The sequence below is a fragment of the Quercus lobata genome, chromosome 6 (genome assembly GCF_001633185.2).
Source record: "Quercus lobata isolate SW786 chromosome 6, ValleyOak3.0 Primary Assembly, whole genome shotgun sequence".
Classification (NCBI taxonomy): Eukaryota; Viridiplantae; Streptophyta; class Magnoliopsida; order Fagales; family Fagaceae; genus Quercus; species Quercus lobata.
In genome coordinates this window covers 12940-39848 of record NC_044909.1, presented here as the reverse complement: position 1 = coordinate 39848, position 26909 = coordinate 12940, and the positions used below count along the sequence as shown (strand labels likewise).

General features: G+C 35.0%; 1 protein-coding gene and 1 long non-coding RNA gene across 3 annotated transcripts; one reads left to right on the top strand and one right to left on the bottom strand.

Moving 5' to 3' along the window:
- The first annotated feature begins 2179 nt into the window (after positions 1-2179).
- Positions 2180-26392, top strand: LOC115995114. 2 transcript variants are annotated; one of them, XR_004093303.1, is made up of 6 exons: positions 2180-2466; positions 2680-2772; positions 11573-11626; positions 15446-15498; positions 15656-15739; positions 26291-26392. It is a non-coding gene; the product is annotated as an uncharacterized LOC115995114 (long non-coding RNA). The 2 variants fall into 2 exon arrangements; XR_004093302.1 differs by lacking the exon at positions 26291-26392 and adding an exon at positions 21231-21455.
- Positions 15879-19435, bottom strand: LOC115995113 (putative calcium-transporting ATPase 13, plasma membrane-type). Its single transcript, XM_031119550.1, has one exon. It carries the CDS (start codon positions 19160-19162, stop codon positions 16088-16090), a length of 3075 nt encoding a protein of 1024 aa, XP_030975410.1. The 5' UTR covers positions 19163-19435; the 3' UTR covers positions 15879-16087.
- Positions 26393-26909: the final 517 nt, after the last annotated feature.

Sequence of the window (26909 nt, the reverse complement as noted above, 5' to 3'; positions counted from 1 at the left end):
TTGTATGTTAAATATTATCCCCTAATTTAAGAAATATATCCTAACAAATAAAAAAATAATGTTAATTAGATGATAAATATTATCTAAATTAAATTTTTGTATGTTAAATATTATCCCTTAATTTAATAAATATATCCTAACAAATAAAAAAATGATGTTAATCTAATTTTATTTAATGATAAGAATGAATTAGAGTCCTGGTAGTATACTATTCATTTTTAGTTCCTTAAAAATCTAAAAATTTTAAAAATTTCTGCAATTTGGTGAAGTCATGTAGCACAACCTCGGTGTCTAAGCCCACCTTTTATTAAATATAATATGATATGATATGATATAATATTATATATATATATATATATATTTATATATATATATATATATGAAACAAATAATTATGAATACTGACTAGATATAGAGACTAAGCCTACGTAACGCTATGGGAATAGCTTTTTTTGTCCACTTTTAGCTATGCTATGTAGATGCGCTACTTTGTGCTGCCACTTGGCGCAACCACAGCGTTTAAGCCTAACTTTTATTATATATATGATATGATATGATATGATATATAGTTGTTCGCTTTGCGCGTTGGTCAAATTAAGTCCGTTGTTTAATAAAGATCTTATTATGTAAGTAATAAGTATGTATGATTTATGTGTGTAGTGAGCAGGGACATTTTGGGCCTAAGTCAAGAACTAAAAATTGTATATTTTTTTATACTTATTTATTAATTAAATTAATGTTTATTTAATATTTTTATATTATAATATATTTTATTTAAAATCTATTTTTTGTGTCTTTTGAGATGCAAATTGAGTAATTATTTTATTTTTCTTTTTTTAAGTTTTTCATATTCAATTGTATATTTTTTAGTAGACATTTATAATCAAACAATATATTTATAAAGACTAAAATAAAAAATAACTTTCAAGTATAGAACAAATGAAAAATAGAACTTGATTTATATAAAAAGTATTTTAGTTTCACTAAACAATAAAAAGTTTTTAGCAATCTAACCTGCATAAATAAAGACTTATTCAATATATTCCCAAAGTAAAGCCACAAGTGTTTGGGGTCATATATAGAGGCTCTTGGTGCCAAACAAAGTCAAAAAATTTCTTTGGAGAGTCTGTAGGGAAGCTCTGCCAGTGAAGACGAATCTGGTTCGCAGAAGAGTCATCGAGGAAGATGTTTGTAGCCATTGTAACTTGAAGGCCGAGGACGGTTTCCATGCTCTGTGGGATTGCTTTGAACTCTCGGCCATTTGGGAAACTAACATAATGTGGTTGTTTTGCAGGTCTAAAACGTTCTCAAATTTCTACAACCCTACAAGATTCGTGTTGGAGTCCAATAGGTGACCTGAGCTGTTTACGTCGATCACATGGACAATTTGGTTTCACCGTAATCAGCTTCGAACCAGTAACAAGGCTTTCCCGCTATCCCAGGTCATACCATCAGCCACACAGTTGCTACAAGAGTTCACTGATGTGCAACCAGTAACTCCAGTGCAAATGGTCTCCCCTCATAAGTCTCGGCCCAAGTGTGAACCCCCTCCTCCGTCGCACTTGAAGATTGATTTCGATGGTGCGGTGTTCAGAGAAACAGAGGAAGCTGGGCTGGGTGTGGTTGTCCGTGATTCTCATGGAAAGGTGCTCGCATCCTTGGCGGAGAAGATCAAGCTTCCATCCTCATTAGACGAAGTGGAAGCGCTGGCTGCTGTTCATGCTATCACCCTTGCTTTAGACCTCAACCTACCCTCTTTTATTGTCGAGAGAGATTTAGAGGTGGTTATTTCAGCTTTAAGAAAGGAAGAGGAATCTTTTTCTTCTTTTGGTCATCTGATTTCTTCTATTAAACATTATTTAGTTTTTTGTAATTGTTTTTCCTTTTCACATACCCGTAGGTTGGGTAACTCTCTAACTCATTCTCTAGCAAAACATTTAAGAACTATTGATAGTTTTTCTATGTGGATGGAGGATGTCTCACTACAAATTGTTGATGTACTTTTAGTGGCTGATTTTAGTATTAATAAAGTTGAGGTTGGATTCTCCCAAAAAAAAAAAAAAAAAAAAAAAAAACCTTGAAGGCCCAAACCAAACGTGAAACATCCAGCCATAACTAAACTCAATATAAACAAAACACAAAACACAAAACAGGCCCAAAATATGGATAACAAATAAAATGAAGAGAAAGCCTAGCGCCCGAGCCTTTATGCTTTATACCTGATACGGTGATACTGTGATACCCAAAATTCAAAACCTGCTGCAACGGCAGCGACGCAGCACCGCATAATAAAAAAAAAAAGAAAAAAAAAGGCAGTCGGTACGGCAGTTCAGGGAATCAGAGTTTTCAAATCAGAATCACCAGATGTGATCGGATGATTTAGATCGGAGGAAGCTTCAAGCATGAGCAGTTGATTCGCTGAGCCAGGCAGCCAGCAAATCGTATTGGGGCCCTTCCACGATACCTGTAATATCTCTCTAATTCTTTTTATATTTTTATATTTGAGTTTTTTTTTTTTTTTTTTTTTGGGGGGTCAAATTCTATTCGAGCAAAAATTCTCTCTGGCTCAGCAGTTGATCACATTTCATCTTTTTTGCATCTGCTTTTGTTGAGCATTTTTTTTTCTTCCTTACCAAAAACTCACCGTATTACACTTTTTGGGATAATGTTTTTTTGTAGAGCCAAAACCACGGTTCAGTACTGAGGAGCAAGTGTGGTCTTTGAAGACTGAGCTGACATAGGCAATAGAGAGAGATGTCAAGGGAGTTGGTGGTAGGTCTTTGAATGATGGTGCACTTTCTTTATTTCTGTCTCTGTGTGTGTGTTTTTATTTTTTTTATGAATTTTAGATGGCTTTTAACATAGGCAATAGATTAAATTCATTGTCTAAAAATCACCATTAGAATTATTGGCTTTACATAGGCAATTAACAACTATTGGGCTCTTTCTGAAGGGCATCTTGAGAAACTAATAAAATGTCTTGATGACAAAAGGCCAAGCAATGAGTCTTCTAAATTATGCTACCTTTATATTGCCTTATAATTTTTTGTTTATTTTAATCTTTAGAAGGCATTACTTATCTGCAACAATTATTTATTCACTATTTTCATTGTTTTATTGTTTTAACTCCATAAGGCCCTATTTGACTAGGCTAGATAAGTTCTTTTTAAGCATTCAGCTGTTTTGATGACCTTATATTGGTATTAATTAGATTACCAATTTAAAGTGGAGTTGTTAAAACCTGTTGGTCTAGATATTTATTTGAGATCTCTTTCAATACAATCCCTATTAAGACAGCTTTTTTTTTTTTTTTTTTTAATATATTTTATTTTATTTTATTTTATGGGTCCTATTAAGACAACATTGATCCTGCATTGTCTTACATTTTAGCATTATAAGGTCTTGGAATCTCCCTTAGGAGCAGTTGTTTGTCTAACATGTTTGTGTGTGTGAGAGAGAGAGAGGCTTATAAATTAGCACGTGGGTGGAATTTACACTACCAAGAACTATTAGTTCAGTTTATTGTCAGTGTGAACTAGATGATTCTTTTTCCTTGGATTTAAAATGATTTCTTGTTCATTTACTTTGAAAATTTTCTAGCATGGAATCCTAAGTTACCTCTCTTTAGGATTCTTCTTGTTCATCCTTGGCTAAGTTGCCTTGGTAATGTTGGAAAAAGAATTCATAAAGCCTACTATGTCATTATAATAATATACTTACCATCATATACAAACGTCTTTGAAGACATGTTTGTACAGCTCTATTATTTAAATACAATTATTAGACATTGCTTTTCATGTGTTTAAGTTTTAGGTAAAATACTATTTTGGTCCCTAAACTTTACCAAAAGTTTGTTTTTCATCCCTAATCTTTAAAAAGTCCTTTTTTCATCCTTAAACTTTGTAAAGACTTTTTTCAATAGCTTAGAGGCAAAAGTAGGGATGAAAAAAGAACTTTTTTCAATAATTTAGGAATGAAAAAAGATATTTTTTAAAGTTTAAGGACAGAAATAACACATTTTCAATAGTTCAGGGACAAAATACAAAATTTTCGATAGTTTAGGGATGAAAAACGAACTTCTTAAATTTTAGGGATGAAAGACCAACTTTTGGTTCTAGTTCTTTGTTCCCATCAATGCCAATGAGAAATGTTCTTGAGGCTTGAAGATGGGTTATCTAATTTTTTATATCATTTTTACGTAGGCTATAAGTCATCTTCATTGGGTAGGATAAGAAACAAAATGGCGGATGAGAATCAAGTGATTACTTCCCACATTGTTGAGGCTTACGAAAATGGTATTTTGACTACCATTCTTCATTTTTATTTCTGTGTGTGTGAGTGTGTATTGTCGTTAAAAGGGCTTTTGTTAAAAACTAAGCCAAAAATACATTTATACAAAAAAAAAAAAAAAAAAAAAAAAAAAAACCAAAAATACAAAGTGGGCATAAAATGTAATAGGTTAAGCAGGTATCAATAATAAAAAAATATATCTTCATTGTAGATGATTGTAGGTATTTGATGAAGAGCTTCATTTGAAGTGACTGACATAATTCATTATGGAAATTTAACCTTTGGGTTAATGCATTAGCAAAACCTAGCTACTTTGGTTGGAAAATTATGATTTTGTATTTACTCTTGGGAGATTTTGAACAACAGATTGTATCTTTAAGTCATATATAGGTTCAAAGAATCAATATTAGTTACATAGATAAACATAGATTGTATCTTTAAGTCATTATAGGTTCTAAGAATCAATCTTAGTTACATAGATAAACATTGATCAGAGGAGTTTTTATAATAATTCATTTGTTAATTTTGTAGATTATTTAAGTTTTCAGTTGTAATAAAAATTTTATATGAATGTGATTAGCTACCTTTGCCATTTATTTTTATTTGTAAGTGTTGTAATAAGCGATGATGATTCAAATGGAAGATCTTTCTTCTTCTTTTTATTTATTTTATCTTATTTTTTCAATCAAAGAGAGTAGCACGTTGGAGGAGTTTATTAGCTACCTTTGCCACCGCTACTAGTTTCTTTGTAAAAAGCTCGTTGGAGGAGTTTATGAGGTAAATGAAAGAGAACCACAAAACAAAACTAGTAATAAAGATGAATTTGGGCTTAGAAATCTAATACAGAAGCTGCGAGAAAGTTGATTCCTATAATTAAGGCTCTTTTTTTTTTTTTTTTTTTTTTGGTGATAAGAAACTTGGATAACTTTTCAATTGACTGAAACAGAGAACATAGTTGTTACATCTTTGAGCACTTGGTCTACAATAATGGGCGGAATGTCTTCCACCCAAATCTTACAAGTCGATAGAGTTTTGGCCATCTTAGCCATCAAATGAGCTGCTTCATTTCCACACCTGCGCACATGAGAAGCAGACCATGCCTTAAAACAGCTAAGGCTTTGCAAAGAGCCCTCAACAACTTTCTGCACAGGCCACGGGCAAGACTCAAAATTCTGCAATGCTTTTATAACTACTTGAGCATCCCCTTCAATTATGATCTCCCTTAAACCCAACTCCCATGCTAACTGAATACCTTCCTGCACTGCCCATGCCTCTGCCTCCAAAGCCTTCAGTGGCAGCTCCACCCGCTTGCTCATGGCACCCATCAACAGCCCCTCTTCATTCCTTATGACCACCCCCACTCCGCAACTTCCAGACTCCTTAAAAACAGCCCCATCCACATTTATTTTATACCAGCCACACCTAGGAGGAGACCAATGAGACTTTTGTGGTTTAGAAGGCTCGTTCAGGCAGAGATTTTCCTGCCTAAACTCCTTTACATATTCTGCTACTTCTATTATAATTCGGCCTGCATCTTTACGCGGCCCCCCATGTTTGAGAGCATTTCATAATTCCAAAGGCTCCAAGCCATGACTGCAAAAGTCTCCCAATCAATGCCGGGTTTCCTCTCTCTAATTTCCCATACTAAGTCAAGGAAGTCTTGTGGCTGGTTGGGTATTGCTGGCAGCTTAAGTCTTGAAGCACCCCAAACCTCAGTAGCCAACTTACACCCCCATAAGACATGCCCCGCGGATTCACACATCCCACATTGTTCACAGTCATCCTCAATGTGAATTCCCCTAGCTCTCAACCGATGTTTTGTTGGGAGTATGTCTCTACAGGATCTCCACATGAATTGCTTTATTTTGTTTGGGCATTTTAACTTCCAAATCAAATTCCATAGGGATCTCATCTTTTCATTTTTGAGGCACTCCCTGCATTCGCATTGTGGCTACTCTCCTTCAGGCATTTTTGAGCAACCTTGTAAGCACTCTTTACAGAAAACCTCCCATTGGCTGTCCAAGCCCAAATTAAAGAGTCCTTCAACAAGCGAGGTCTGATGGAAATCCCAAGAATTGTATCGGTTTCATGAGGGAGGAAAGAACTTCTTACTTTACTTACATCCCATGATCTAGTCTCCTTATCCAGCAGCCAAGCAACATTGCATGATTCCAAAGTGGTCCTTGGGCTAATTACTTTGAAGGAATCGGGAGTGGGCAACCACCTATCCTTCCAAATATCAATTTGCTCACCATTTCCAACCACCCACCTTGACCTTGAAACAACAACATCCTTTGCTGCAAAAATGCTATGCCAAGCAAATGAGGGGCGCTTACCTAGCACGGCCTCCTTAAACGGCCTATCCGCAAAATATCTTGCTTTGAATACCCGGTGCATTAAGGAGTTAGAGTTTTGTTGGATTCTCCATCCTTGCTTTGCGAGAAGGGCAAGGTTGAACGCTCGTAAATCTCTAAAGCCCATGCCCCCTTCTTCTTTCGGAATACAGAGCTTCTCCCATGCTATGCACGCCATTTTTCTCTCCTTATCTTTCTGCCCCCACCAAAAGCTGCTCATCATTGCATTTAACTCCCTACAAAGCGAATCCGGCAACTTGAAACAACTCATCGTGTATGTGGGGGTGGCTTGGGCAACGGCTTTGATTAAAATCTCCCTTCCGGCACTTGATAGCAATTTCCCTTTCCATCTCGCTATTTTCTTACCGACTTGATCCTTAATGCGGTTAAAAACCTTCCTCTTCCCCTTTCGCACTAGTAGTGGCAAACCGAGATACTTTTCATGATGTTGGATGATTTGGGCCCCAAAAATCTGCTTTATTTGTTCTTGAACCTCCCTCTTTGTGTTCTTGCTGAAAAATAAGGAAGTTTTATCCTTATTTAGTTTTTGCTCCGACTCACCCTCATAATCCTCCAAGACTTTAAGGATTCTTCTTCACTCATCCACATTTGCCCTACAGAAAACAATACTATCGTCCGCAAAGAAGAGATGGGAGATTTAGGGCGCTCCTCTGCAAACTGAGATTCCCTGAATGTTTCCATGCTCTTCCTCCTTTCTTAGCATTGCAGATGATCCCTCCGCACACAACAAGAACAAATAAGGAGATATTGGATCCCCTTGTCGAAGCCTTCTTGAAGGAACAATGTTTCCTTTTGCTTCCCCATTAATTAGCACTGAATAGGAAACTGTACTAATAAACATCAACACCAGAGAAATCCATCTCTCGTTAAAACCCAATTTTCGCATAATCACCTCCAGGTACCGCCGTTCCACCTTGTCATATGCTTTGCTCATATAGAGTTTCAGAGCCATCAGAGCATCCTTGCCTTTCCTTTTTCCATTGATACAGTGCATTGTTTCAAACGCCACAAGAACATTGTCCGTTATTTGCCTCCCTGGAACAAAAGCACTCTGAGATTCATTAATAACATCGACAAGAATCTTATTTAGCCGATTAGCAAGCACCTTGGAGATTATCTTATAGCTTACATTGCATAAACTAATAGGGCGAAATTCAATAATTTTTTGGGGAGACTTAACTTTTGGGATGAGGCAAATAAAAGTTTCATTTAGGCCAGGGGGCATCACCCTCGTATTAAGAGTATGCAACACACAATCAATAACATTTGTACCAACTACATCCCAGTATTTTTGATAAAAAATTGGGGACATACCATCTGGGCTTGGTGACTTAGTTGGGTGCATTTGCTGAAGCGCATTCTGTACCTTCTCCGCTCTAAAATTAGTTGTCAGAGTTGCGTTCATTACCAGGGTCACTTTGGGGTGGATAGCACTTAGGCTTGCTTCAAAATCAGTTGGCTTGTTTGACTTGAAAATGGAACCAAAATACTCTAAAATGATGCCCTCAATGTTTCCTGGGTCAACCTGCCATCTCCCATCCGAGTGTAACAACCCCACAATACCGTTTCTTTTACGTCTCTGGCTCGCAGTGGCATGAAAGAATTTTGTGTTTCGATCACTCCACTTCATCCACATAGTCCTAGACCTTTGATTCCACATTATTTCCTCCCTAGTCAATATTTCATTAATCTCCAATTTCTGTCGCTGAACTTCCTCTACCTTTCCGTGAAGGTTGTTCATAGACTTAAGATGTCGAAGCTGTTCTCTCTTTTGCTTTAATAATTGGTTCACATTGCCAAATTCTCTCCAATTCCCACTCTTTAGCCTTTCCTTACAATTCCTCAACCTATCAACCAGTTGAACATTAGACAAATTCCCCCCAAAGTCCCATGATGATTCCACAACTTCCCAGCATCTGGTATCTCTAGTCCACATGGCTTCAAACATAAATCTCTTTTTTTGTGGTCTCCTATTCTAATCCCTTTTCAGGCTTAGCTTAATGAGACAATGATCCGATATAGACATAGAAGAGTGAAACACTCTTGCATCCGGGAATCTCGGCATCCAATCCTCATTAGCCACAGCCCTGTCCAGTCTAAGCTTGGTCCTTTCTCCCCCCAAAACGTTCGTTACACCATGTGTATTTCTGCCCAATAAAACCAAGATCAACTAAGCCGCATCTATTCAAACAATCCCTAAACTCCACCATTTGTTTTGCCTCTTGCACAGCACCGCCCAACTTCTCATCAGAATATAGTATCTCATTAAAGTCTCCCAAAACCACCCAAGGCAAATTGATTTGTGTACTTAGTGAATCAAGTAAGTGCCAAGAGATTTACCTTTTATTGGTTTCTGGATGACCATAGAAGTCGGTGGCATGCCATGGCTTAGAGGATGGTGAATCACGGACAACCACATCAATATGCGAATTCGAACAGCTCTTAAAATCAATCATGGTGCCTTCTTTCCACAATAACGCCAAGTTGTCACTTCTTCCGTCACTGGGAACAATAATCCCCTGAGTATAATCACGTTTACGTTGAACACCCTTTATTCGATTGACGCCAGCCTTTGTTTCTGCTAAAAAGACCAACGTTGGGTTAGTTGCCTTCACCTCGTCAGTGAGGATTCGAACCGCCAGGTTTGACCCTAGGCCCCAGCAGTTCCAGGCTAAGAGCATCATTGGGCTTGGCGGTGCTGCCTCGCAGCCACTGCCTCACCGCCATCCATCGTGTTTTCATATTCTGAGACAACATGTTGTGTATTTTTCCCCCTTCTACATTTCAGTTCCAAAGCATTTGGGTCTAATTCTATTAATGGTGTTGGTCACTCCCTTTTTTGTTTTGTTGGGCTTTTATTTTTCTTTGGGGCATCTAACTTAATTTCCCTTGCCAATCTCTTCCAATGCTTGGATATTGGGCCCATTTTTTCAGCAACCCAGCCCACATTTTCGTCAAAACTCATTGCCAAAGGGCCCATTTCGTTCCCAGATATCACTTCCTCCAACCCGGGTTGAGTGGGGCTTTTGTTTGGCGCCAGCTTGAATTTAAAAGGAGGCTCAGTCTTGTCCGCATCAGCTTTTTCCTACTGCATAGCCATCTTCATGTCAGGTTGAGCTAATGGGATTCCTAGGCTATCATCACCTAAACTAGCTTCCTTTTCCTCTATTTTCTCTAGTCTCCCATTGACCTTTCCCAATTTGTGTAAAACACTCCCCAACTCCCTTTGGCTGTCAGAACTTTGGAAAACCTCCCTTGAGGCATTGTGATTCACGCCTGATAGTGACAGCGCCTGCTCACCATTCTGCCCCTGTTCAGCTCCGACCACCCTTCTAGGCTCCACTACCTTCACCGCTGCATTCTTGGTATACCTCTGCCGGTGTAGCTGACCTCTCCTCTGACCAGATTGGGCCGTATCCCCTCCATACCTCTTCCACGGATCACCCCTCAACCAAGCCCCATACTGTAAGCTTCCTTCCTCTTCCCCTTCATTTACCAGTGGCCCCTCCGGAAATTCTTTAATGGCATGGTTAAGCATTCCACACCTGTAACAAAAATTTGGTAACCTTTCATACTTGAAGATTACCCACCTGTTCTCACCTCCTTCAATATTTATCTTCTTCCCACGGATGAGTTTCTTTGTGATATTAACACTAACATGTACCCTCAAGCATCTCCCCCATTGGACACTTGGATGCGAAACATCAACATCCAACACCTCCCCTAGTGTAGACCCGATTGCCCATCCCGTTTCCTTTGTTCTGCTCTTGAGAGGCAGATTGAAAATCTGCACCCAAAAAGGACAGTGCTTCATCTCAATGTCCCTTGGAACGAGCTCCCCCTCAAACTCCTTCATAACAATCAGTTGTTTTTCAAAGCTCCAGGGGCACATTTCAAGCAACTTTGTTTATCCTTTCCATCACTGAACTCCACAAGGAAAATTTCTTCATCTATTTCCGAAATTTGCAGTCCTCTATTTGGCTTCCAGAGCATTCTCAAGTTCTTCCTCAGTGGGTCTAGATTTAAGCTCCTCATGTTTAGAATCTTCATAGCTATAAAATTTTTGCCCACAGCTTTCTCAGCCTTTGTACAGCTACTTCCTAGTTCTATGCCCTCATCTTCCTCTTCTGTAAAATTTAGTTTACTCCACAGTTGTTCCAGCTCATCAGTCATTTAATCTGCTTATAACACACTGCCACATACACTACACCAAACTACTAGCAGCCTCACAACCACGAACCAGACCTCACGCAGGGAGGTCACTAAAACTCCTGTAAGAGAACTACAGGACAAGCACTGCTACCACATGTCCAGAGAACATGAGAGCACCAACTTTCTACCACTTGATTTTTATAATTAAGGCTTTTCTGCTAGGAAAAAAAACCCTCTTAAATTCCTGCCATGTATACAATTTAAAAGTTACAAAATACCGCATGTTGCACTGCTTGAGGCTTTAAATTTTATCCGTTTACCGTGCAGTCTACATAGTTCAAAACAAAAACACGGTTAAATTGAAAGAGACTGAGGGAGAGAGTCTGATGAACACAGAGAGAGAGAGAGACCGAGTCGATTAGGCACAAAGAGTGGAGAGAGAAAAAACTGAGAAATCTGTCTGCCAACTGTGTCAAGCTGTAAGCTGGTCCAGGCCCCTGCCACGTCAAGAATAAACAATGCCTCTGATGGGTTCCTATTCTCTCTAACTTTTTTTTTTTCCAAAAATTTAAAGTTAAATTAGTTTTGTTATATGTTTTCAAATTTTACAATTGCGGTTGGATTTTTGTTCCAGAAATTAGGGTTAAGGAAATCAGAATTATGATATGTGACTATTTTTATTAAATATTTTCGGTAATGGGTTTGTTTGAATTCTTCTCTTTTGGATTTAAATCATTCAATTTCTTTCTCTGCAGAAATGAAGGGGAATCTTTCTACAATCTAAAGTCTCTAATTTAATCAAAGCAAAGGTACTCATTTCTTTTCCTAATATTCTCTTCGATTATGGTTTGTTGTCAATTTAGGAATTTGGATTCGTGACCCTTTTCCTCTCTATTTGTTAAAATCAAGGAGAACCCCTCACAATATGAAAATCCTACCTGAGTTTTAATGGCCTCTTACCTGTTCTGTTTTTTGTGAGAGAGAGAGGGGGGGGGGGGGAGTGAAATTGTGGGATTTTGAAATCTGATAATATGACTTTATACTAAGTTTATTACTTTGTAGATTTTAGTTAATTTTTTTATTTTTTATTTTTAAAAGAGACTTTTTAAGTCTTGATTTTGATGTTGGGTTTTAATGAGTTTAAATTGTGAAATCTGAGAGTATAATGTTCTTTGTACAAAGTTAATTACTATGTCGGTTGTGGCAAAGATTAATTTTCTAAGAGATTCCTAAGCTTTGGTTTCGGTGTTTACAATGTTTTGTTTTTTTGGCTTTGCATGTGGTATTACATTCTTGAAAGTTAATAAGGAATCTGTTTGGTACTAAGAACAAATATTAAACAATAGTAAAAGGAATTGCAGCCAGTTCTAAAGTTTTTTTTTTTTTTGTTTCAAATTTCAATTACGTTTGTTAGTTTACTTTGCTAATTATGGATTACTTTTGATATTTAAATACCATGAAATTTCAGTAAGTTATGGAGACAATTGGAGAATCTGTCATGTAGTCAAGTGAGAAAATTCAGTAATTTAAGGCTTTACATGGTACTTTACTCAATTGAGATTTTTTCTTCTAAATTTGTGAATGATGGAAGTATATGATTTACCTAAATTAGAGTGTAATATATCAAATTCTATTATACATATTTTTTGCATCTGCTTTTGTTGAGCATTTTTTTCTTCTTTTTTACCCAAAACTCACCGTATTGGGATAATGCTTTTTTTTTTTTTTTTTGGGTAGAGCCAAAACTACGGTTCAGTACTCAAGAGCAAGTGTGGTCTCTGAAGACTGAGCTGACATAGGCAATAGAGAGAGATGTCCAGGGAGATGGTCGTAGGTCTTTGATTGATGGTGCACTTTTTTTATTTTATTTTTTAAAATGAATTTTAGATGGCTTTAACATAGGCAATAGATTAAACTGAGTGTCTAAAAATTACCACTAGAATTATTGGCTTTACAAAGGCAATTAACAAATATTGGGCTCTTTCTGAAAGGCATCTTGACAAGCTAATAAAATGTCTTGATGACAAAAGGCCAAGCAACGGGTCTTCTAAATTATGCTATGTTTATGTTGGCTTTTATATATATATATATATATATATTTTTTTTTTTTTCTTTTTTTAATCTTTAGAAGGCACTACTTCTCTGCAACAATTGTTTATTCATTATTTTCAATGTTTTAACTCTATAAGGCATTTTTAAGCATTCAGCTGTTTTTAAGCATTCAATGCTTTAACTCTATAAGGCATTTTTAATAGCTGGCCTATGAGTCATTAGATTACCAATTTAAAGTGGAGTTTTTGAAACCTGTTGGTCGATATATTTATTTGAGATCTCTTTCAATACAATACCTATTAAGACAACAATTTTTTATTTTTTATTTTTATTTTATTTTTCTATAGGTTCTATTAAGACAACAATGATCCTGCATTATCTCACATTTTCGCATTATAAGGTCTTGGAATCTCCCTTAGGGGCTGTTGCATGTCTAACATGTTTGTGTGTGTGTGTGAGAGAGAGAGAGAGAGAGAGAGGTTTATAAATTAGCACATGGGTGGAATTTATACTACCAAGAACTATTAGTTCAGTTTATTGTCAATGTGAACTAGATGATTATTTTTCCTCTGATTGAAATGATTTCGTGTTCATTTACTTTGAAAATTTTCTAACATGGAATCCTAAGTTACCTCTCTTTAGGATTCTTCCTGTTCATCCTTGGCTAAGTTGCCTTGGTAATGGTGGAAAAAAATTCATAAAACCTACTATGTCATTATAATAATATACTTACTGTCATAGATGTGGCAAGTTATGTTTTTGGTGATCTATCTTTGATTTTTGCCTATCTGCCCCTCCCTACAAGTTTTCCATTGCAATCTTGTCTTGATTTCAAGGTTAATAACAGAGCATTATATGATTACTTTGAAAAAAAAAATTTTTAATTACAGAGCATTTGCATTTCCTTTTCTTTTGATATGTTCTATATATGATTACTTTGAAAGAGTTTGAGTGACTGCATCTTCTCCATTTAAATGCTTGTTCCATTTTGTTAAGCACATATTGTACAGCTCTAAAAATAGACATAATTTGCTTTTCAGGTGTTTAAGTTTTGGATAAAATACTATTTTGGTCCCTAAACTTTACCAAAAGTTTATTTTTTGTCCCTAAACTTTAAAAATTTATTTTTTCATTCTTAAACTTTGTAAAGAGATTTTTCAATAGCTTAGAGACAAAAATAGGCATTAAAAAAATAGCTTTCTTCAATAATTTAGGGATAAAAAAAAGATATTTTTTAAAGTTTAAGGATAGGAATAAAATATTTTTAATGGTTTAGGGATGGAAAATGAATTTCTTAAATTTTAGGAATGAAAAACAAAATTTTTTACTAATTTGTGCTATTTATTGTTTCAGTGATGTAGAGAAGGAACCATAGGAAGATTGAGTTTTAGTTCTGATGTTGCTTGCCTTGTGATTCAGCCTGTGATAATCTTTGAATAATCTTCTCAAGGCTTGAAGATGGCTTTTCTAATTTTTCATATTGTTTTTACATAGGCCATAAGTCATCTTCATTGGGTAAGGAAAAAAAGAAAATGGTATTTTGACCACCGTTCTTCTTTTTTTTTTTTTATAATTTTATTTTTGGGACAAGCTTCTTCATTTTTATTTATGTGTGTGTTTTGTCGTTAAAAGGCTTTCATGAAAAGGGCTTTTGTTAAAAACTAAGCCAAAAATATATTTATACAAAAAAAGGAAGAAGCTGTTTATCAAAAAAAAAAAAAAAAAAAAAAAAAGAAGAAGCTAAAAATACCAATAATAAAAAAAAAAACTTCATTTGTAGATGATTCTTGTAAGTATTTGATGACGAGTTTCATTTGAAGTGATTGACATCAGTCATTATGAAAATATAACCTTAATGCCTTAGCAAAACCTGGCTACTCCAGTTGGAAAATGATGATTTCTATATTCACTCTTGGAAAATTTTGAACAAAAGTTTGTATCTTTAACTCATATATAGGTTCTAAGAATCAATCTTAGTTACATAGATAGATAATGATCAAATGAGTTTTTATAATTCATTTGTAGATTTAGTAGATTATTTAAGTTTTCAGTTGTAATCAAAATTTGACATGAATTGGATTAGCTACCTTTGTCATTTATTTTTATTAGTCAGTGTTGTAATAAGTCATGATGATTCAAATAGAAGATCTTCCTTCTTCTTCTTTTTATTTTTTAATTTTTAATTTTAAAAATTTTTGCAATCAAATAGAGTAGCACATGCCACCGCAACTAGTTTCTTTGTAAAAAGCTCGTAGGAGGAGTTTATGAGGCCAATGACAACCACAAAACGAAAGTAGTAATAAAGTTGAAGCTGGGCTTAGAAATAGAAATAAAGGCAGAGGCTTCCTTCCCTACTTTGGCCCAATATAGTATAGTCCCACTCCCAACTTTCCACTTTCTCAGCCCACTTATATTATTATTATTATGTAAATACTAAACACTATCCCATATCTTCCTTCTTTCCAAAAAACCTACTTATTTTCTTACTCATTATCCTCATCCTCATCCTCTCTCTCTCTCTCTCTCTCTCTCTCTCTCTCTCTCTCTCTCTCTCTCTCTCTCTCTCTCTCTCTCAGAGAATGGCAGTTAGCAAGCACATTGTGTTGCAGTTTGGAAATCTCGTGGTGAGGTGAGTAGTACATCTTAATATCTATAGTCTCTCTGTCACAATTTCTTTTTGCTAATTAATCCATTTCCTTTTGGTGGGACTGGGAGCTCATTAATTTTGATTGCTGCGTGCTTTAATTTGTTGGCCTTCCATCCTTTTCCTGCTCAAATTCTATTAGAGGTTGTCCTGTTTGTCATTGTCCCCTCCACCTTGTAAGCATTCAATTGATGAATATATATGCATAGCTCCAACTCCACTCCTTGTAAGTCTTCTCTTCTCTTTCCCAATATTTGTTGTGTTTATGTTTTGTTGTCACTATTACTAGCTTTGCACAATACTAAGTTCTGTTCAATTTTTAATTTTTAAGTTACATTCAAACATTCCCTTATATATATAAAACATTATTCAAATTCTCCATATATTTGAATTGAAATACATCATCATATACTAACTAAATACAGTACATCATATACAAACAAATGAAATATCACTCACAATCTTCCTAAAAAATAATAAAAAAATCATCTATTCAGTGACCTAGGTACAATACATAATTACAAGCAATTAGATATCAATCAATGAACGAAAATGGGGTTGGAAGTTCTTGTGTCTATTTCGTGTTTAGGTAGCTTAGAAATGGCCTTTTCGGAACAGGTATCCACTTCACAATCCAACCAATTGGCCAAGATACTATTCCAAATCCAATGCACTCACCCCATTGCCCCCAATTCAACCTTTCTGTACCTGCGAACTTCTTCAAAAATTCTACCATCACCACTTGAAGGACTATGGTTATGGCTATGATCCCCAAAAACAACTTATTCTTATGTATCCCTTTAAACACATTCTTCTTCTCAAGCTTTCTTGCATTGAATTCATTGAACACTTGACAGAGGACGAAAGTATTGAAGATCAACGTGTCATTTACCTTCTCAGTCACACCAAAGATTGATTCACCTTTGAATTGCAAGGTCAGGAGGACGATAATCTGATACAAAGCTTGGGCTAAGAGATTTCTCCACATTATGTTGGTAATAAGTGGTTCAGTTCGACCTACTGGTGGCTTCGTCATCAACTCCTCGGTGGGCTTCTCTGTTGCAAGAGCTAGAGCACCCAATGTGTCCATAATTAGGTTCACCCATAATAACTGAACTGCTGTTAATGGGACTTCACCAGCTGAGACAGCTACCACAAAGTTGATCACAAGAGCAGCAACATTCACGGTGAGTTGGAACTGAATGAACTTTTGGATGTTGTTGTACACACATCTTCCCCACCTTAAAACTGTGGCAACGGAGGCAAAGTTGTCATCCAAAATGACAATATCTGAGCTCTCCTTGGCCACCTCAGTGCCTTGAATTCCCATTGAAAGCCCCACATCAGCTTCTTTCAATGCTGGTGCATCGTTTGTGCCATCTCCAGTGACTGCAACCACATGACCTTTTTGTTTCAAACATTCTACCATTAGTAGCTTGTCAAAGGGAGATGACCTTGCCATCACACAAATTTTATCAACTTTCTCCATTCTCTCCTCTGGTGTGTAGTTTCTGAATTCAATGCCTTCTACCACTATTCCACTTATGTCTTGATTAAACCTCAATATTCCACATTCAGTGGCAATAGCTTTGGCTGTGAAAATATTGTCTCCAGTGATCATTTTGATGTTCACACCTGCATTTTGGCAAGCTTCCACAGCCTTTTTTACCCCTGGACGACATGGGTCCTTAATACCCACCAGTCCTAATAGGGTCAGACCATCTTCTTCTATCTTCTTTTGCTCCATATTATGTTCTTGATCTTCTTTTGAAATTTGCTTATGTGCAAAAGCAATGCACCGGAGGCTGCTGGCTGCCATACCTTGAATTCTTTGTTCGAATTTCATCTTTTCACTATCATCTAGATCTTTCATAATTCCAGAAGCATCATAGTAACTTGAACACATTTTCAATATCATCTCTGCAGCTCCTTTCCAGTGCACGTGGATTGTATTGTCTGTCTTTCTCCTTGTTATGACTCCGCTTCGTTTCTTCTGTGAATTGAATGCTTCAACGTAAAGAATCTTACGACTTTGCGTCAATTGTTCCATTTCCATGTTTAGCTCCTGAACAGCCCATGAAAGAATTGCTTGTTCAGTGGGACTGCCTGAGAACTCAATTTCAGACCCTGAAGTAGGCCTGTAAACACTACCGGTTGTGTTTAGAGCTACTCCTTCTTGTAGCAGTTCAAGAATATATGGAGCAATTGATGAGTAAGTAGCTGGTGCAAAAGATTCTTTCCCTAGCCAAAACTTAGTCACCTTCATTTTATTCAGAGTGAGGGTGCCTGTTTTGTCAGTACAAATGGTGGTGGCAGAGCCCATGGTCTCACAAGCAGAGAGCTTTCGCACCATTGCCTGATCAGCCATCATTCTTTTCATGGAATAAGCAAGCGTAAGTGTCACAGCCAAAGGCAAACCTTCTGGAATTGCGACCACGACTATAGTAACTGCAGCAGCTACAAATCCCACCACAGCATTTAGTATGTCATCAACCTTGGTGCTGCTGCCATTGAACTCTTTATTTCCATTCTCATCTGTAGTATTCCCAGTGAAGTATCGAACCAACAAGACTACAAGAACTAGGAAAGCAACTGCCAAACCAACCTTACCTATCGATGAAGTTAACTTGTTGAGCCGAACTTGTAAAGGTGTTTGTTCATTGGTATCGCGGTTGATTGAGCTCATCATCTCTCCCCATGTCGTGTTCATCCCAACTGAAGTGACAAGCATCCTAGCGTAGCCATCAACCACCTTAGTACCAGAAAACAAAAATGGATGACTACAATTCATGTCTACGTGGTCACTTTCCCCTGTCATGCTAGATTCGTCCACTTGCAATGAATGCCCGTCTAAGAATAGTCCATCTGCTGGAACTTGATCTCCAATCTTTAAGCAAATGACATCTCCAACGACAATTTCAAATATTGAAATCTGTTGACGCCTCCCAGCTCTTACTACTTCAATTTGGATATCGTTGCTGACTTTGGATAACTTGTCAAATTGTCTGTTTTGCCGAAAGTTACTTATGGTGGAAACAGCAATGACTAGAAATATAGCAACAAATATGCTTCCACCGTCATACCATCCTTCTTTTATTCCATTTTCTTTGATGCCAAAAACGAGAGAAAGAACAGCACAGCCTAGAAGGATGAGAATGGTAAGATCCTTGAAGGCTTCCACTACAAAATGGAAGAAGCTCTTTGTGGGCAGTCTTTTGTACGTGTTTGTGCCAAAAGCCTCGTGTCGGTGAGCAATGTCTTCAATATTGCCTTGAATCCCGCTTTCAACATTGGTGTTAAGACCGGATGCTAGTCTATCAATGCCTCCAATAACTTGGAGCTTTTCAATTTTTTTCTCTTTCACAAGCTGTGTGAGAGTTTTTTGATCGATTTTTGTGAGACTTGCTTGATCAGTTTTCAACCTGTTGTCTTGATTGAGATCCAAAATTATGAAAGATTGGGAGGGTGAAATCTTGGTATTTTTCTTCTTTGATAGGGAAGTCTTGAAAAGAGATAGAAAGGCTCTATAATAATAGATGGAAACAAATGCCGAGCGCCATCTCTTTTTGGGTTCACTAAGGGTGTTAGGTACATCAAGTAAAGAGTGTATGGACTCCAAGTTGTCTAGGATAATACTAATAGTAGGCATGGTTAGGGAAGCAAAGGATGAATGTATGTAAATTTAGTAGCTTACTATAAAATAATCTCTTTAAGAAAGCAAGGACTTGACAATGTAGTAATTAGAAGGCAAAAAAAGCAAACAAATATTTTTTCACGAGTAAATTATAAAAGGATGAATGAGCAAAAAGGTTTTTAGGAAATTAAAAAAGAAAAAAGAAAAAATCAAAACAAAAGAATTACTAAAGAGATTTGGTAATTGGTATGTGAAATAAGGATTTATTTGGCTAACTTTATTTTATTTACTTTAGTAAGTATAACTTTTTAAAATCTCGCTTTAATTTTGTTTCGAAAATAAAATAAAAGTATACAAATATATTTTTTTTAAACTTGGAAGTTGGAATGGAATGGGAAGTAAAGTAAAATAAAGCAAATTACTAAAAGAGAATATTGACAATATATTAGTAAGAAGAAATAAAATTATTGTATTCTACGTACCCAAAATGATATATAATTGTGACAGAGAATGATATTATTTGGAAATAAAAGGAGCAATAATAATTAATGTATGTAAAAGAGAATGGAGATAGCAAATGGTGTTTAAGAAAGAATTTGGAGCTGAAACTTGAAGAAGGGTGGAAGCGTTGGTTTGGAAATGGGAAGCAGAAGTGGTAGATGATCTCTGGGGCAGGGGCAGAGGCTATCGGAAAGCAAAGGAGTTTGACTGCGTACGTGTAGCACTTTTAGAAGGCAAAGAATTGGAGCTGAGATGAGGTGAAATGGAAAAAGGGGTACGCTCATATATATACAGTTGTTCGCTTCGCGCGTCGGTCAAATTAAGTCCGTTGTCTAATAAAGATCTTATTATGTAAGTAATAAGTATGTATGATGAAACATCTATGCAACTTCTTGGCTGATGCGTTGCAATGCTATTTCATTTGGATCAGGATGTCATAAGTAACTCGTACGATACGCGCCTTCGCTTTTGCTTTGTTTTTTTTTAAGTCAACACGAAGCCTTTCATTCAGGTATCCCCACGAAAAATAGAGAAAATGAGGGAATATATATTATTATATATTGTGCAGAATTATTAATCCGAACCACTCACAATCACAAACCAATCCATTACTTGATCCACACCATACATAAGCTTGTAACAAATGGTATCAAAGTCATACCAAAGGGCAATGGTCGGAACTCTTGGACAATTCAATTTGTTTGTTTAGGTTTTAATGACATGAAAATATTCTACAACATGAAAGAAACTACTTGAGACAACTTGATCATTTCATACTTCTCCAAAATCGTGAAGTGAGAGTTCTCTCATTTTAATGTGATTGAAGACCACACAACACTTGTTGAAATTTTAGAAGTATTAGAGTTCTCTCATCAGTCTCTCTTCCCCCACATACTCTCAACACCGCCTAACTACCACTCAATCACCACCACCACAACCCATGATATTCCAATCACAAAATCAACCAAAAACAAAGAAAAATCAATCCAAACCCAAAATCAACCTTCAATGGAAAACTCAACAACTTAGAACCCAAAATCAAACTTCCAACAAAAAACCCATCAACCGAAACCCAGCTCAAATCGAAGCCACCGTCACCACTGCCATGGAGAGCTTGTTGCTGCCATTAGAGAAGAGAGAAACAAGTGCTTGAGAGCTACGACAAAGGAAAAGATCAAAAAAATAAAAAGTGAAGAGAAAAGACCGTGGAAGTAGAGAGAAGATTTGACTTTGTGAGATAAAAAAGGAAAAAAATAAAAACGAGGGTCAGATGTTTTAGGGGTGGGGGTTAAAAGTGAGGGAAAAGGAAGCTTCCTTGAACCTTCCTTCCTTGTAAATATCTCTACAATATAATTTAATTATAAAAGAATTATAATTGATTTTTTTTTTCAAACAAAGCATGATTTTATTTGGAGTTTTATTAAAATCTATATTAAAATTTTAAATTCATATCAATGCCTTTTTTTATAAACTAAAATCATACCAATAGTAAATAATATATATATACACACACACATATATCTCTCTCTCTCTCCAATGCGTAACCTTGAAACGACACACTAAAATATTTCATTGATGGCAGAATGATGGTCGAAGATATCGATTTGTCGACTGTCAACGAAGCCATTATTTTGGTGGTTTAGCAATTAATGCTGGCAGTATGGTGGGTGGAGACACCGATCTAGTGACAGTTGCTGGAAACACTATTTCAGCAATTCGACCATCGAACCTCCACCACAAGCGGCTCCATTAGCCGAGCCATTGGTGTTGGTAGTTTACTTAAAATATAAGTTTAAATTAAAAAAGTATGACCATTAGAAAAAATAATAAAAAATTGATGAATGAATATTTTATTGAAATATCTTGTAAAATAGATAAACTGATGTTGGTGTTTTGTAAAAGTAGTGATGTCAAATAGAAAAAAATAGGTTTTTTTGTGTAAAATAGACGGAATCTTTTAGAAGAGCTAACTAATTTGAAATGAATCACAACTGACTACAAACATGGCTTATACATATTCAAAAAAAAAAAAAAAAATCAGTTAGATTAGATTAGGAATATGTTATGGCAATTCAAATAAGTTAACTTGCATTACAATTAGTTTTCTTGATAATCAATTATATGAAGCTAGTTTTGTTTGTTTGTTTGTTTTTTTTTTTTTTTTTTTTTTTTTCAGTTGGAAGTTAGTCTTGTATAAATTCAAATGTGGACAATAAATCTCTCTCTCAAAAAAAAAAAAAAAGATAATAAATAAAGATTAATTATGATTTTCCAAATTACGTACAAATGTTTTGCTAGTCTTACTTTGAGATTTTTCTTTAAGAAAGCCTTACCTTTTTTTCCCCTCTTAACTAAAATAGAATAAACAATAGATTTATCCAAAAAAAATTAACATAACACTCACAAATAAATACATTACTCATTTCGTTAAAAGTAAACTCAGATCTTAACTCTGAAACACCCATAGAGCTTAGGCTGGGGCAGGAAGGAGCTTCTATTTACCAAATTCTTTTTCTTAGAAAACGATACCATGACTTCCTTTTATGCCAATAAGAAAATTATGATTTTTTTAAATGTTTTGTCACTACCTAGAAATGTTTGAATTTGTTGAAAAATATTGCCGTAGTAAGGTTCACGCAAATAAAGTGGTCAACGTACAGTAGTTCAACTTCCAAATTCAAGAGTAATAACTTCCGTCAAATTTCAATCTTTATGAAATGGCAATTGGTACGAAAAAAATGAAGTAGATTCCTTTTCCAATTGGTTTGGGTAAGTAGATTCATGATTGACAACCCTGCCTAACCTAACCAAACTCTCATACATACAGGTTGAATTGAAAAAACCATTCAACTCTCCTATGCACATTCCTTCTTTCACGTTAGTAACATTTAGGGTAAACTATGTATTTGGCTTATATCCTTTACACCATATTTCAATTTAATTCTTAACTTTTCAATTGTGTTAATTTGATCCCTAACCTTTTAATTCCGTGTCAATTTAGTTCTTACCGTTATCTTTTAGATGAAAATTAAAGATTTCACTTGTATCAATTTGATCTCTAACCTTTCAATGCAATGTCAATTTAGTCTATGTCATTATATCTTGGATAGAAATTGCTAATAACATCAGCAATTTCCATCTAAAAGATAACGGCAAAAACTAAATTGACATAGAATTAAAAGATTAAAGACCAAATTAACACAATTAAAAGATTAGGAAACAAATTAAAATACGTAGCTTACCTTAACATTTAAAAGGGAAGCTGAAAGTTCCAACTTTTAATATTGACTTTTCAATCTCCTTCACTCCTAACTCCACATGATTTATCATCTAGGTTGGTTTTTTTCCTAGGTACATTTTACTCTTATTATATATTTTTTAAAATGTTAATTTATTATTAATATTATTATTATGACTTAGAGATTAACACATTAATTAAAATATGGCTTATACTTTTAAGAGCTCTAATACTTAGTTTTGATATAGAGTAACAATAAAATAAGTCGGTACTTAAATATTTCATTTCAATAAGCAAACCAAAGCATGGTCTGAAACAGTAGCTATAACTTTGGACTATGTTACTTGTTAGTTGTCCCCGAGCAGCCTTTTAAATTTCTCTCTCCGTGTTGTTCAGATCCATTACAACTTCTTGTTTTTTGCCCCCTCTTTCAAAGCAGTTTGTTTTGGAATGAATAACCACAAGGTGCAAAAACTATGAATTTCACTTTTAGTGTTAAATGCTCTAACATGCATGGTACAATATGTTACTTCCACTTGATACGTTCAGTTTAGACTTTAAATAACAACTTGTATTTGAGTTTCGCGACCTGTTATTCTTGGAAGGTGCATTTGTACGTGAAACTTGGAAGTTGGAAGAACGCGTTTTATAGTAGGTGTGCCAAATATTAATTGTACATCTCATTTTTATGAAAAAAATTGAAGAGTAATAACTTCCGTCAACTTCGAGGGGAAATACACCCTGTTACGGATGTATGCTTTCTCCTTCTCACAAGTTGGTGAGACCAACAGTTGGTGGGTCACACTAGTTATTAGAGGAGAAAAACATACACCTAGTGGTGGAGTCAGGAATTTTGAATTGGGGGGGACCGAACTATTCTGTCAAGATAAACTCAAATTATAAATACACACTCCCCTAAAAAAATCCACATAATATATATGTGTGTATGAAAATATGAATTTTAATTTTCTTATTCTAAAGTAAGTTATATACATATACACAAAATTATCAACTTTAATATCTATTTACACACACCTAGACACAAGAGCTTCTTTATAAGAGAAACTTATAATCTTCTTAAACTCTAATAACTATACAAACATTGTATAATTGGGTATACAACATACAAATATATAGAACAAAAAAAGAAAAAAGAAAAAAAATGAATATAGTATCTTCCATCAAAATCATGCTCAACAATAATTCTTCACATAATAAACTTCATCAATTATTATTTTTATAGCAAAATTATTCATAATTTCCTTTTTAATACATAAATTGTTTGCAAAATTTCATCCATTTTTGAAAAACCAAAATCATAATGCTATAATTGAAGTCTCATAGGAGCTTTTTTTTTTTCTTGATAAAATCTTGAGAATAGGAAATTTCAACCAAATTGCATATATTATCAATGTTGAATGATTTGAACGCATTAATAGGTTTTGAAATTGAGCTAAAAATTAGGGGTTCAACACTTCCACTATTTATTCACAAAACTTACTACCTAATTATTTCATTCTATTGCAATTGTATATCAACTCTAAACTCTCTTTTTTTGAGAAAAATTACTAGATTATTTGATCAATACTTTCTTTTTTTGGGGGGGGGGGTGCAACTCCTATTTTTTTTCATATAACCTTTAAATATTTATAAAATATACCTAAATTGTATAAAAAAATTAAAAATTAAAAATGTTGGAGGGGCCAAGGCCTACCCCCCCCCCCCCCCCCCCAAAACTATACATGTGGCTCTGCCACTACATACACCCATAACAGGGTGTTTTTTTCTCCAACTTTGAAGGCACCAAATTTCAATCTTTATGAAATGGCAATTGGTACGAAAAAATGAAGTAGGTACCCCCCCCCCCCCCTTTTCTAAAAAAAAAAGAACTCCTTTTCTAATTGGTTTGGGTAAGTGGATTCAGGATTGATAACTCTGCCTAACCTAGTCGGACTCTCTCTCTCTCTCTCTCTCTCACACACACACACATATATAATATTAATTACTCTTTCATCCCTCTTATTATTTAAATGTCATTTGGTTTGATTATTTGTTTATGCTGGTATGCTTAGAATTTTTAGAAGATGGGATGGGGACAAAAAACACTTGTAAATTGTAATACAGTTGGTTGTTGTTGTTCTAATGCTCATTTTATTTTTTAATTAAAAAAATTGTCAAACTCAGCCCATGTGGATTGAGTTGGACCCATGTGATAGGTTGGATTGAATAAACCATTCAACTCGACCCATCACTTCCTTCACGTTAGTAACATTTAAGGTAAACTATGTATTTGACCCCTATCCTTTACACCATATTTCAATTTAGTCTCTAACCTTTCAATTTTGTGTCAATTTAGTCCTTATCCGTTATCTTTTAGATGACAATTGTTGATTTTAATTGTGTCAATTTGGTCCCTAACATTTCAATATCGTATCAATTTAGTCCATGCTGTTATTTCTTGGATGGAAATTGCTGAAGTCAGCAATGTCCATCTTATTTCTTTCTCCTCATTATGACTCCGCTTTGTTTCTTTTGAGAATTGAATGCTTCAACGTAAAGAAATTAACGGAATCAATTCGGAGGACTGGAAGATCTTTTAGAAACAATTTTTCCAGTTGAAGCATGACAATGAGCAAAGAACTTAATGGAATCAATTCAGAGTAGATCAGAAATTAACAATGCCATTCATATTCAAACCTGGCAGGGGAATGACGTCGTTCCCCTAGGTTCTTTCTTCTTTTATTTTTTTAATTAACATTTTTTAGTTTTTTTTAATTAAAATTTTTAAAAAAATCCAAAACGGCGTCATTTTGGTTAGTAGACGACAACTGTTAACCGAAGCTTAATAGAGGATTAAATTGACAAAATTTGAAATTTAGATGATTGAAATAACAAAACTGAAATTTAAAAAACTGAAATGACAAAATGTAAAACTTAGAGGATTAGTTTTATATTTTGGCCTATTTTTTTTTTAAAAAAAAAATAAAACGACAGATAAACTGTTAATGTTTGGCATAAGAAAAAATTAATATGTTAATTAGAACATTTGGTTATTCTTAGATTTTTCATCATTATTGATTCGAGCACTTTCACACCAAAGATGCAAAATTAGACTGGAGTAATGGTATTGATTATTTTCTAGGAGGGTATTTATACCATGCTTCACGCGCCATTTCACAACCCCGTAAAGCATGAACAATATTTTCTTCGTATAGTTTACAGTTTTCACACCATCTTTCCACTACAACGCTTCTTTTCGCCAAGTTAAAATTAGTTGGAAGGAGATTCTTGTTGGCTATCCACGCAAATCATTTAACTTTAGTTGGTTTCTTGTCTTCCACAATTTCATCCTCGCTTCACCACTTGAACTTCTTTGTTCTGATCCTTTGTTTCTTGTCTTCCAGAGTTTTAGCATATTGCTTAACTGGAAAGCACGGACACAACAAAATTGCCAACATATTGCGGACATGTATTTGATATGGACATGAGCGTGTCAATTATGCACTCAGGAAGAAAAAAAAATCATTTTTTAATTCAATTGTTCACTTGTTCTATTTTGATATTGAATATTGTTTATTTGAACTCTTTTTATGGGTGTATAGTTTATTTGAACTCTTTTATTCGTACTTTAAACAATATTTTATTGTCTTAAAATTAATTTCAAATATATTTTCAAACATTTCATTGTTGTTACATACTTTTTAAATCCAAAATAAACACAACTTATTCGAAATATAAAATATATATACTTAAAAATAAATATTAATTAATTATTATATCGTCGACAAATCATATCCTAATTTTTTAAGAAATGCTGTATCACTGTACTACATATCGTGTTCATAATTGTGCTACATAGCTGTTTAACCTATTATATTTACTTCTTTTTTTTTTTTTTTTAATTTTTAACTATATCTATCCTCAAACCGTATTTACTCTCACACTTGCTTTTTACATGAAAAGAACGATGGTTGATCAGGTAATGGTGGGCTCTGCCACTACCATTTGTAATGATAAAACAAG